At 44.0% G+C, this 12397-nt stretch overlaps 1 protein-coding gene across 1 annotated transcript in view; it reads right to left on the reverse strand.

Moving 5' to 3' along the window:
• Positions 1 to 1757: 1757 nt before the first annotated feature.
• LRRC56 (leucine rich repeat containing 56) overlaps positions 1758 to 12397 on the reverse strand; it is a 56932-nt gene continuing 46292 nt past the window's right edge. The window contains exons 8-14 of the mRNA XM_059474848.1: positions 11341 to 11518; positions 9031 to 9234; positions 7471 to 7535; positions 6229 to 6359; positions 5359 to 5522; positions 2671 to 3031; positions 1758 to 1950 (exon numbers count right to left, since the gene is read on the reverse strand). Coding sequence (XP_059330831.1) covers positions 1758 to 1950; positions 2671 to 3031; positions 5359 to 5522; positions 6229 to 6359; positions 7471 to 7535; positions 9031 to 9234; positions 11341 to 11518 — 1296 coding nt within the window. The remainder of the gene's footprint in view (positions 1951 to 2670; positions 3032 to 5358; positions 5523 to 6228; positions 6360 to 7470; positions 7536 to 9030; positions 9235 to 11340; positions 11519 to 12397) is intronic.

Here is a 12397-nt window from a genome sequence, read left to right on the forward strand (position 1 = left end):
CCACATCCTCTCTGCCAGCTCAGAGAAGCTTCTTGCTCTGTGCACATACAGAGCCATGTGGAGTTTGCTGAGAGTTGAGACCACAGATGCTTTTGAGAGACTTTCCAGATCTGTTCCAAGAGTTTTGTCCCTGCAGATGCTCATGTCCAGACCCAGTTTACACACCCACTGAATTTTCTTCCCCTCCACCCCTTTGAAATGAAAGATGTCGATTGAGAAGGAGACTCTGAATATCTGGAGAAGACAGTTCTACCCATTATCCCTGGTAGGACCCTGGATATAGAGAAGGGTCAGTGCTGTCAGTGTCTTCTTTCTTTTACAAGGCCAGCTTTTTTTTGTGTGTGTGATGGTATTGTCAGTGACACTGGCAAAAAGTCAGATTTAGGAGCCTATTTAAGGGCACAGGCATTATTGCTGGGTGAAATCCTGCCTGCATCCATAGTATTGCATAAAATCACTTACCACACAGTTTAAAATGATTTTTGATAGATGATTTCTGCTAGGACACACCAAAACTGGGCAAACTAGCTTCAAGCTCCAGACTGTTTTGTAAGATAAAGTGGTGCAAGGAGCACCATGACGAAAAGGAAGTTTCAGGGCCTTGTCTATTCTGCTTGTCTAAGTTAAGATGGCCAGCAGAAAGGAGGCATAAACCAATTCATTAACTCATTGTGTAATTACTGTTTTATAAACTGATTAAAAAAATGTAATCTAACATAGTAATTTAAACTGGGAAAAATGTGATGATGCATGGTTTCAGACTGCAACATCAATAAAGTTGAAAGACACAGTCATTTGGAACAGCATCTCACAGACTGCAGTCACTAAAACAGATGTTTTGGATCTTACCTGAACATGGAGCAAATGCCCTATTGAAATAAAAAATGAGATTATTCCCTTACTTCCCTGCTTTGCTGCATCATCACTTAAAATGATCCAGTCATAACAAATTGGAAAGTCTATTTGATCTGAGAATGCCAGAAATGGGATGGAGTGAAAGGCACATGCAGAGGATGCTCTGACACCTGGTGACAGAAGTCAGCTCTGCTACAGAAGTTCTGGAATGCAATGTCTATTCAGAGGAAGTGAGACAAATCCTTCCAGGTAGCTATGGAGCAAACAAACATGTTAATATTGGGATAAGCCACTTGTTCAGCATTTGCTCCCATAGCAATGCATCCTACAAGAACCTCCAATGCCTGTGAATAGGGTGAGCTCCTGTGGGGGCATAAACTCTCGAACCATGCAGCCTTTCTGGGCTTTTCCTCAGGCAACACACCCTTCCCTCAGAGCCTGCTCTGGTCAACACTTCCTCTCAAGCCCTTGGTTTTGGCCCTCACATGTTTAACATCCAGGACTGCAAAAGGCACACTGCTGGCTGCTGGTAGGTCACCTCCTCCAGCCCTTTCCACAGGCAGCAGGCTCCATGCTCTGCTCTGTTTGCTGTCCCTGCCTGACTCACTGAGCTGGGCGTGGTGTGGATGAGAGGAAGTGTGATAGGATATGTTCTGTTTTAGTGTGTATAGGTTGCAAAAATAACCATATTTTTCTGTAATAAGACATTCATTAGCTCATTGGTTGATCAGTGGTTGCTCTTAAAATATTTGTGGACCAGCTGTATCCTGAATTGAGGCAAATCACATGAATTGTTTGAACTGCTCTGTGTTTAGCTTGCAGAAGAAGCTGCAAGATAGCATTGATCCTTCACAGCTGCACCGTGTACATGGCTCCAACACATGCTGGCAACTGGGTACCTTCTAGGACTGAGGACTTCTGTTCTGAGATGTTTTTGTGGCACTGGATTTGTGTGGCAATGACTGCAGAATGGACCTGGCAGTCAGGGGCCAAACAGAATTCATTGGCCTGAACCTCTGCAAGGCTTTTGTGGATGAGCAGACAGCTGGATGCTGGTGGTTGATCTCTTTAGAAGGGCTCTCATCCATGATGGGCCTGAGGAAAAGAGGAAAACTCTGTGGTGAGACTGCACTCTGGATTTGAATATCTGCATTCTCCTCAGCAGCTCTGAAAACTGAACCAAAAGCTGCTGGGCCTGGGAGCAACCCCAGGCACACGAACTTCCCACACAAGGCACACGCTCTCTGCCTTTGCTGACTCCAAAGTGACTCCCTCAGCTCAAACCCAAGCTGTCATGTCACAAGTCCTCTGTTGTATTTCTTCAAAGAAGCAACAACAGCATGCTAAATTTACAGCAAACAGGTTCAGAAATAAACATGTTTTGGTACATGTGACACTTCTTTAATGCCTACTTTATTTTCCAGAGCTCATTCTAACATGAATTTATGTCAAGGAAAAAACTCAAGTGGGACGTCAGGAACCCTTCCTGGAGTGTACTGGAGGAGAGTTTTGAACAAGTGCCACAAGATCTTTGCAACAGACACAGCATTGGCTCTGGGTGGGGAACATGAGAATTGAGCAGTAAGAGCACAGCAAAATTCTGGGCTATTATTCAAGAAAACACAAAATTTACAATACTCAAGCTACAAGGAACATGGGAAAATGTTTCTTTAGCTTTAGACAGTCAAAGGTAAATGTCAGCACAAATAAAAGGAATTAATTTTACAGAAGAAGCAGGAGACCTCAGAGACAATATAAAAATCTGCCTTTTCCTGCCATGAAGTCCCTTCCCCAGATGCATTCCAGTACACATACCTGATCCTTGGTGACCCAACAGCTGCTGGTCCTGGAATGGGCCTTGGCTGGCTGGTGCAGCCCACAAGCTGGCAGTGGCCTTGGGATGCAGAGGCAGCCACCATGCTGTGCAGGCCCAGGAGAGCAGGTTCTTTGTCCAGAGGCTGGGCTGAATACTCTTGATGAGCCTTTGACCAGCATTTCTGTGTACACTGTCTGTCCTCCTCTTGGCTGGGTATTTTTATGCCCCTATGAATCCTTGTTTTCCAGGGTCTTGCTGCAACATCCACTGCAGAGGCAGGTGAAGGGTTTTTTGGAGGGGATGGAATTAGATAACGTTTTGTGTTGGAGAACACTGCATCCTCCTGAGCCTGTGATGAACCTGAAACAGAGTGGAAAGCACAGTGATTTACCAGTTCATCTGACTGCTACATGACTAACCCAGGGAGTGAAAAATTTTGGAGATGCTATGTGATAGAGCTGGGTGGGCAGATGTGTCCATGTTGAATTTCTTCCTCTGACAGTTGGTTTGGTTCACTGTCAGCCTCTCTGCCAGCACTGCTACTGACATGCCAAGTGAGGAACAGCTCACAGGCAGAGCTCACAGGGCACCCCCGAGCTCACCTGCCCTCCTGTTCTCAGGCAGGATCACACCTGCATCATTCCCTGCCAGTGTCTGCACTGACTTGTTCTAAATACCTTAGGGCTCCTTCCAGTGATCTGAAGTGCAAGGCAGAGGAATAATCACAGATGAGCGGATCCACTTTTTAAATCAGAGGCAGAGATCATGGAATCTCATAATAAGTGCCTGACTGCTGGGGAAAATATTGCACTGCATGCAGGGCTACTTTCTGGCTCTTTGTGTTTCAGCCATGTCATTCTCTCCATGCAACACACAGAGAAGAAAAAACTTGTTGCTGACTTATAAATATAACCAGCATGCACACATGCTTAGAACCATTCTAAATATAGCAGGGATCTGATTGCTCTTGTCTATTGAAAGAACCAACCATTCTATAAATAGCAGGGATCCAATTGCTCTTGTCTATTAAAAGAACCTAACTGTACCTAAGTGCCTGATGTGCAGGGTCCAGGCCAGGAACATAATCTAAAGAATGTGACACCAAAACTCAGGCCCAGAAAGTTCTTCTCTGTGGCTCCCAGTTGATGGGGATGTATTTTACTGCCTAGGTAGAGCTGATAAAAAGTTTTCATGGAACAGTTTGTATCATATGATATACTTTTAAAATGCCTAAACTTCATATTTGTTTTCAAGTAGAGCCACTCTGAGAGACTGGTATGTCTGACTCAAGAGCCTGAAATAACATTCAACGCCTTCCAAAAAATGCAGTTTATATGGATCTGATGCTGCAAACATTTTTATGTAAGAGTGGCTTTGCTCAGATGACTTGTCCTTTTCTGGTCAGAAGGATTGCTTCCAGCAACAAGTTCTTCTGTGAGAAACTCACACTGCACTGGACACACTTCTAAGTGTCATTAGGATCCTGGTCAGTCCCCCCACCACCTCAGACAATTCTAGATTTTGAACTACTCCATCATCATCCCACAGATTTAGTCAGAAAATGGACAGACCCATGCCCAACCATTCACTTTCACAGTGCTATAGGGCATGACACTGGTACACTGTGGTATGTTTGTAACATTGTCCTGTCTATCTAGAAGGATGATGAGACCATCATACTCAGTGTAAAGAAATCATATAAAATCTGAAAAAGACCAGATTAAAGAGATCATGAGATCATAATCTAAGACTTTTGTGGGTACTGGACAATAGGCCATTCCTTTAGATTTTTCCAAACAGCCTTTATTCTTGTTAGGGAGATACTGTTTATAGTACTGTTAATACACATAGAGGCTTTGAATAATTTAATGATATTTCCTTTTTTTTCCAAAATATATTATATTTTTCTAAATTTTTTAGTAGATCCATTTTTACCCTTGAAAGAAATGTAAAATGAAAACTCACATGCTTTCACTTATTGAGAAAAAAGGAGTTGTTTAGATTAATAACAGAAAAAAGATTGAAGTTGTAATTATATATGGTCCTCTATTTGATATGTGTTTTGAATAACCATTATTAATGTTTTAAGCCAATATTCAACAAGTAGTGAAGAGTGGGAATTCTGCTTTTATTCACGTAAATGCAATTTCAGAGAAGCCTTTGGCTTTATTCCTGAGTAGAAGAGCATGTTCCATTTTTAAACCTTTTACTGAATGCTTCCTTTTGGTTGCATATCTTTCCAGAATTCCCAGTTATGCAGTTAAACCTTAATCACTAGCTCAGCCATTATGTACATCAGTGCCAACTGGGTTCAAATACAGCTCAGTAGGAATGACAATATTTTAGACTCACCTGGCACTGTCATGAATTAATGACACAAGGTAAAAGACAGAGATCTGTCCTTCTACTGCACTTGATGCTAAGCTAGTGTGAGATCACCTTTGCTCCTCTTAATTCTACATATTCATGCTGAAATATATGAACTGTTGGTCAACACAGTTTAAAAACTCCTGCTTAAAAACTGGAATGGATTGCTTAGGGTCTGGCCCTGCAATGGCATTTTCCAGCTGCTGCCCTGAAGCACAGATGCCAGATCCCATAAAACACTGGATTACCCATGTACCTATCTACAAACAGCACGTGTTTAGCCCAAGGCCAACCCTCCCCCAGGGGTTTAAGTCCAGTACCTGAGGAGGAGCGGGAAGAAGAGTCAAATGAAATCCTTTCAATGAGGTCCTCATCACAGGCCTCCCTCAACTCATTTCCTAAGCTGTCAGTCAGGCTCCAGTCTTCACCTTCATTCACCTTCAGTGCTTGGCTGGCTTGCTCTTGCTGACCTGTTTGCAGGCACCTGGACAACATCAAGTATCACACCTTTAATTAGCTTTTGAGTGTGTTTATGCAGCTGGTCAAATGCAGCCACTCAGGCAAAAACCCTGCAGTGGATTTAGTTACCCACTGTTACTTCACACCTTCCAGGAGATATGAAAACTCATTTTAATGGGATCAGCCATCTAAGATGCCTGTGTCTGATTATCTCAAGCATCTTAAAGTTAATCAGGTGAAGTGGGGCAGATTTAAAATACTACCCAGTGAAGTAAGCTCAGAGAAATAAAACCATTTTTACTTCCAAAATAACCATTACCTATCTGTGAGATCTATGAGATCTCAGCAAGGGGGTATTTTCTTTCAGCCTTTTGTTTGCTTAGGCCAACGTGGTGCTTGCAGAAAAGCTGATCCCCTTTCAGCTCTTTTACCAGACACTGTCAGGGCCAAGAACAGCTCACCAGTTATGAGAAGTCATTTCTCTGCTCTCGCTAAGGAAGTGAGCCCATCCTGCCTGTGCTCCAGAGAGAAGGAAGAGGATTCTTCTTCCTTGCCATCCCGCAGATGCTCCAGGCAGGAGGACTGCCGCCCAAAGCAGGGACAGGAAGGCAGGGGCCGAGATTATCCCTCGAAACCACCAGCAGGTGGCCAAAGCGCTGATCTTATTTTTGCAGCAGAAAATGAATGTAGAGTTTATGGCATGGCAAGAGCTATCTCCCCGGCGGTCTCACCCCTTGTGCTGCTCCATCCATGCTCCCAGGTCAGAGGACACCTTTTCCAGGTGCAGATCTCTTCCTCCTCCAGAGCCACAAAGGTTTTCTGTCGTCAGACCAGACAGTTTCAAAGGCCTCACAGCAGGTGGCTGTGGAAATGGCACAAGTTATCTAGATATCCATGGGAACACTTCCCAGCTCCGTTTCTAGATGTGGATTTCAGCATACATCAAAGCCCACTGTTGTTTCTGAGTTTTTAGATTATCCCTCATCATTTTCTAACTCCTCAATTTTAAGAAGTCTCACTTCCCAGTCATGTACTAATACAGCCTGAGGAACCCAGGGTAGCAGTGACAAAATTGTTGATTTATATTTCACTGTATATAAGCCTATAGCACCTATACCTATAAGCATATTAAGACCAGTACCACAGAGACTGCATCACTCAGTATATGACCACAGTTCAATTCCACATCCCAGTTCTTAGCACACAATAATTCCCTAAAATGTTCAAATTTGTTTCAGAAAAGCTTCCTATGCTGAGGTTGTGGTAGCAGAAAGACATGGGCAGTACCTATCTTTTCCCTGCAGTTCTTTAACATCTGTTGTGAGCATTAAGTCTGTGTCCTGTGCATCTCCCTGATATACCCCAGCCTGTTTAGATCTGCTCATGTGTAGCTGTGCTGTTTTGAACCTCAGGGCCAACAAAAGCTGACCATGACAAGCCAGGCTGCTCCCCTTTACACACACGGGTATCCTCTCACTGAATTACAGCCAAAATGAGCAGGCTGACCCACAGGGCAGGGGCACCACCCCACTGCCAAGAGGAACAAACTTTGGCTTTGTGTTTGTTTAGTCAATAGGAATGACCTTGCAGCATTAGCAAGCTGGCTGTTTACACCAACATCAAAGAAACACTGTTGAAAAAAGTCTTTCTCTTAATAACTGTTGTAGAAATACTATCAAGTTTTGCAAGCCTGCCTTGTACTTTGCTCATTGCAGGAGGATGGGAAATCTGCCCCCAGCAGCTGACACGTGATTTTCACTGCTCCCTTGCAGCTGATGGTCCACTGCTGCTAACACAGGGGCACATGCAACATCATGGCAGGGGACCCTCTGTCCTCCTCAAGGCAACTGCATCTTGGGGGTTCTTGGCTACAGAACAGAGTGAGCTGCTACAAGCCACAGTGGGAGTTCAGTTTATCCCAGGAGTTGTGGGGGTCACCATGCAGGAATATGAAGTTTACAAGAAAAGCATACACCTAGCTTTTGCCTCCTCACATGGAGGGCCTTGGCAGGGTTCCCACATATAACCTGGCGGAGTCCTAAGAAAAACAGGAAAAAAAAACCATTTTACTCCAGCATTTAACAAACAGTGCTGTCATTGAAGTTAATGACAAACTTCATCTCCCTGATATACCCCAGCCTGTTTAGATCTGCTCATGTGCCTGCAAACAGGTCAGTAAGAACAAGCCAGCCAAGCACTGAAGGTGAATGAAGGTGAAGACTGGAGCCTGACTGACAGCTTAGGAAATTAGTTGAGGGAGGCCTGTGATGAGGACCTCATTGAAAGGATTTAATTTCATTAATATAACTTCCCATAGACAGGAAGTTATAATATTCATGGTGTAGGTTCACACTACCAGCTGGCATGGCCTGACACTGCTGCTAAGAGGCAGTTTCTCTGCTTCCACCAGAATGTCTTCTTTTGACCCTGCCCTGCCTCCTTAGTTGTGCTGGTGCAAATATTTGTGAGGGTACATGTCAGTCAGATTGGGCAACAAATTCAGATTTAAAAAAAAATATGATTTTGGGAAGTTGTTTTTGTTTGTTGTGCTGGATTATTTTTCAGCTGGATTTTGATTAAAATCAGGTTAAAAAGAGATAAAGCAACAAAGGGTCAGAAGAAGCAGTGAGCATTTGGTGAAACTGTCTCTATCAGTAGTGTTAGCTGCCTAAAACTGTGTGTAAAATTACAGTCTCATTCCCTGACAAGCTGTACTTAGTTTCCATGTACATTTCCAAATGTCCACTCAGCTGTTGACTCTGCATTGCTTCATCTAATCCATCATCCTAAGTCCTACCCATAGGCAGGGAACTGAGGAGAGACAGGCATCTGAGCAAAGCAGCCCACCATGCCTGGAAACAAATGCCATCTAATCTGCAGTCCGTGGGCTGGTGGAGTTACACCATCACGGTGTTTCCGGGAGTCAGGGAAGGATGGGTGGTATTTCCAAGTGACTAGGGCAAGAAGGGCAGTGGTAGACCTGTCTTTTGGGCTAGATCAGGATGTGAAGTCAAGGAACTGACTCCTCTTGCTGAGGGACCAACCTCTGGAAACCCAGACCCAAGTGCTCATTGCCAGCAGCGATGCTGTTGCAGTATGAGACTGCAGCACACAGAGTCTGAGCCCACGATGCGGGGGGGGGAATGGGCATCACCACACCTCTCTGGAGGACTGCCTTGGACCACGCTCCCGTGGCTGAACAGGACGTGGCCTGGTGTTACTCGAGCAGGACAGCTACAAAGAGGTCTGGAAGGGGAGCAGCACTGCAGTATGGGGCTGTGAAAAGGGACAGCAGCACATGGGCCATGGGGCTGAGGATGGGCAGTGCAGGTGACTCTCACCTTCTGCTGCAGGGGGAAATAAAGGAAAGCCTACGCTAGAGCAAGTGAGTCTCGTGGAAGACAACATATGCTAAACCTGATTAGCAGTGGCACGGGTGGGTGGTATTCAAAGCACCCTGGCTTTCATCAGTAATAACTTTCAGAAGGAGGTGGAGGTGTGGGAAAGAACAGGATTAAAAAAACATACATTACCATGTGTCAAATCACTGGAGTCATCTTTTGTGAACAGCTTATCAGGAAAAACAGTGGGATCTGGAAGAGGACAGCCACCGCCCAAGAGGCTGGCATCACGAGAAGTCCCTGCATTAGCAGAACTCTGTGCATTTACAGATCGGGAAGTTGTTGGGGATTTTGGGCTGCATTCAGACTGCTTTGCTACTTCCCCAAGATACGGATCTAGAAGAGAGATTTCATTAGTGTAAGCACAGTTATGCAAGGCTTCAAACAACACCATCACTGCACCTTGCCAATATGGCAACTGCTGCTACACACCTGGAGCTATAGAGGACAGAAGAATATGTAACTGCAGCTACAAGAAACATGCTGGAATGGGTCCAGCCTAGGGAAGGGGGTCTTCCATTGCTGTGCTGCCCAGTCATGGCAGAATCTGGGGATCCCTAACTAAACTGATATCCCTTCCCACTCTTCTTCTGCTTCAGGGCATCAGAGACAGACTGCTGGGGTTATGAGTCAGGAACTACTCTGTGCTCACCACCCACCTCTGGCTGGCCCACAGGGGAGCCTGGACACATCCAGGGCACTGCCACTTTCCCTGCCTGCATGCCCAGGCTAACTGTAAGCTGCCTCTCATTTGCTGCCCACCTGCTCACAGGGCAACCATTCCAGACTTGCTGCAGGCACAGCCTAGGCCCCAGTCTTTAAATACATTGCTTATATGCCCTGGCACAATGCAGATGGCAATGGACATCTTACCAGAGCCACCAGTCAAATAGGAGAAACTGTACCAGGAGTTACAAAAATCTGAGAATGGCAGTGATAGATTTTTCCAGTACTGCCTCAGAGACAGATAGTTCTCTACCACAGAAAGAAAGGTGAAAATTGTTTTTGTAATGCTACAGGACAGGAAGGATTATACAAAAACTAGCAAAGGCAGACAGAACCTTGCCCTCTTACCTGTCCAACTGCTCTCTGTCCTGGGAGCACAGCACAGCTCTAAGAGCAGCATATGAAGCCAACAACCCATGGGAGAGAGAATTTCATTCCAGTGCCCAGATGAATAACGCGCTTTTTAAAGTGCTGAACATCTACCAGCTCCAAAGTGAGGCATCAGCTCTGTGATGATATGGCCATTTCCTTAAGAGTTGAGTGTTAGGGACCTTTAACACATCTTGGGCACAGCTGTTAATATGAACCCATGAAATACACTCCATGTGAAAGTACCCAAATCAACATTGTTACTGGAAAGAAAAATGTACTGGGATGTCTGAACCTGACTGTATGAACTTACTGGTTTAGAGCTGCCAGCAAGAATATAAGCCTGGTTACACCAGGGAATTAGATGAATTCACAATTTCGTACTCTGCTCTACTGCTTCTGTCAGCAAACTTTGTTAACTAGTTTTCTGAACCTCAGGTGATGTTGCCAAAGCACAATCACTGAGGGATCAGATTTCAATGGATTTTTTCCCTACCATGACTACTATTACAACTAATGATTTGGACCCATAGGGATTCAATAAATGACAAATGTATGTACTTATTCCAAAACAAACTAAATTTTTAATGGAGTGCAGTTGGCAGGCAAACCACAACCTGGGGAGGGGGCTGGGAAGCCAACTGCATTGCCCACACTAATGGGAAGCAACATGAGCAGTTATAGGAAATACTTTGCAATATTTAATAGTATGTGATAAAGTGCATGTAGCATGACACATAAAAGCATGGACATCTGAACTATTACCAAGGCTGCAGGCAAGGGGACAACAGATTTACTTTCAAACCATTTATTCTCTACTAATGAATGAAATGAACTTAATCTAATAACAAAGAAAGTGGAACAGATTTCTTACAAGACCATGCAATCTTTCTCAGATGTTGCTACCACTGGTGGTAACCAGATTGCCTTTCCTATTATTAAACTGGAATAGGAAATCCTACCACATCCATGCTACATGGGATTGACTGTTACCATGGAAAGAGGTGTGAACAGCTGTTGTTGAAACATTCCTTTCCAAGCTTTGCTTCTTTCCATCATGCAGAACAAGTCCTAAGTACAGACTCCCAGCTACTGCTATATTTGCTTGATGCTCTAGAAGTTGTCTGCATTTTTGATCTTGATGCCCAGTTTAGGACAACTTCCATTTAAATCTGAGCTGTTTTCTGCTGAATTCCAGCTTTCTTACTTCCCAGGTGAAGAAAACAACATCCTTTGTTCCTTCACTATAAGTAAAGATTGGCTTTAAAGAGGTTGCCTTGCTCTTTGTCTTTCTTTTTTTCGACATCATAACTTGAAAAATGAACCCCAACAAGAAACCTGTCATACCTAACAATGAAATGTCTTTGGCTAAACCACCTTCCTTGATGGATTCCTTGATGATTAGAGAATCTTCATGCACCTTCTTGGAAGGAAGGAGAGTAGTCTGGCTTGCTGGTATCCCGTCCAAATACTTCAAGTGGGGAATGAGTTTTTTTACTTCTGCTCTGTAATTATAGTCTGGGTCCTGGGGAGAAATTGAGAAAGTGGTCAGTTTATTTAACAGTCTGTGTTAATACCGTCAATTTCTATGACTGCCACACAATTTGAAATGCTCCTCGCATAATTTCTACTTGAATTGATCATGAAAATGTCCAGAGGACTGCAAAGACATGTCTTCACCTAAAGACTCCTCTGTTGTTTATCCACTGACGATTTGCCATTTGTCTTTGTTATATCATGTGTAATGTGCAAAAGCAAAAACGCCACTGATGCCCATGGAAAGCCTGGGCTCCCTCAGTATTCAGTCAATCTGTCTCCCTGCTTTTGTGATTCTCTGGTGTTTGCCTCAGTGCTCAGGTGATAGAAAGGCTTGAAATATGTTATGAGTGTTGCTACACCTGCTGATGGAGAAAGAAAGAGCACTTCCATAGATTGTGGTTTTAGGCACACAGTAAAAAAAGTATAAGGCAAGAGTGCTTTGATAGTGGCAGAATACAAATGGACAGCTAGCCACTAATCAAATTTCTTCACCCAGGCAGATCTTATGCTTTTCAGGATAATGCATGAAATATTAGAAACCTCCTCAAAGCCAAGTCCTCATTCAATACAGAGTGGGCATAAACAGAAACCTTTCTGTGGGGTTTGGTTGCTTGGATGCCCCCTCTCTCTGCATGATGCAGCACTGATGTTGGTAGAGGGAACTCACCAAGTAAAATGTGTTAGTTGTTGTTAAGAGGCAGACACCAATTTTTGCAAACTAAGTCTTTAATCTTAATTTAGAAATTGAGTCAACCATTCTCAGCTACAGCCAATTCCCAGCCATGTCCTGTTGGAGAGAAGAATCATGTTACACTCATGCTGCATTTCAGCTACAGAGGCAGAGGCTGCAGAATTTATCATCAAG

Source organism: Ammospiza nelsoni, chromosome 6, assembly GCF_027579445.1.
Source record: "Ammospiza nelsoni isolate bAmmNel1 chromosome 6, bAmmNel1.pri, whole genome shotgun sequence".
Taxonomy (NCBI): domain Eukaryota; kingdom Metazoa; phylum Chordata; class Aves; order Passeriformes; family Passerellidae; genus Ammospiza; species Ammospiza nelsoni.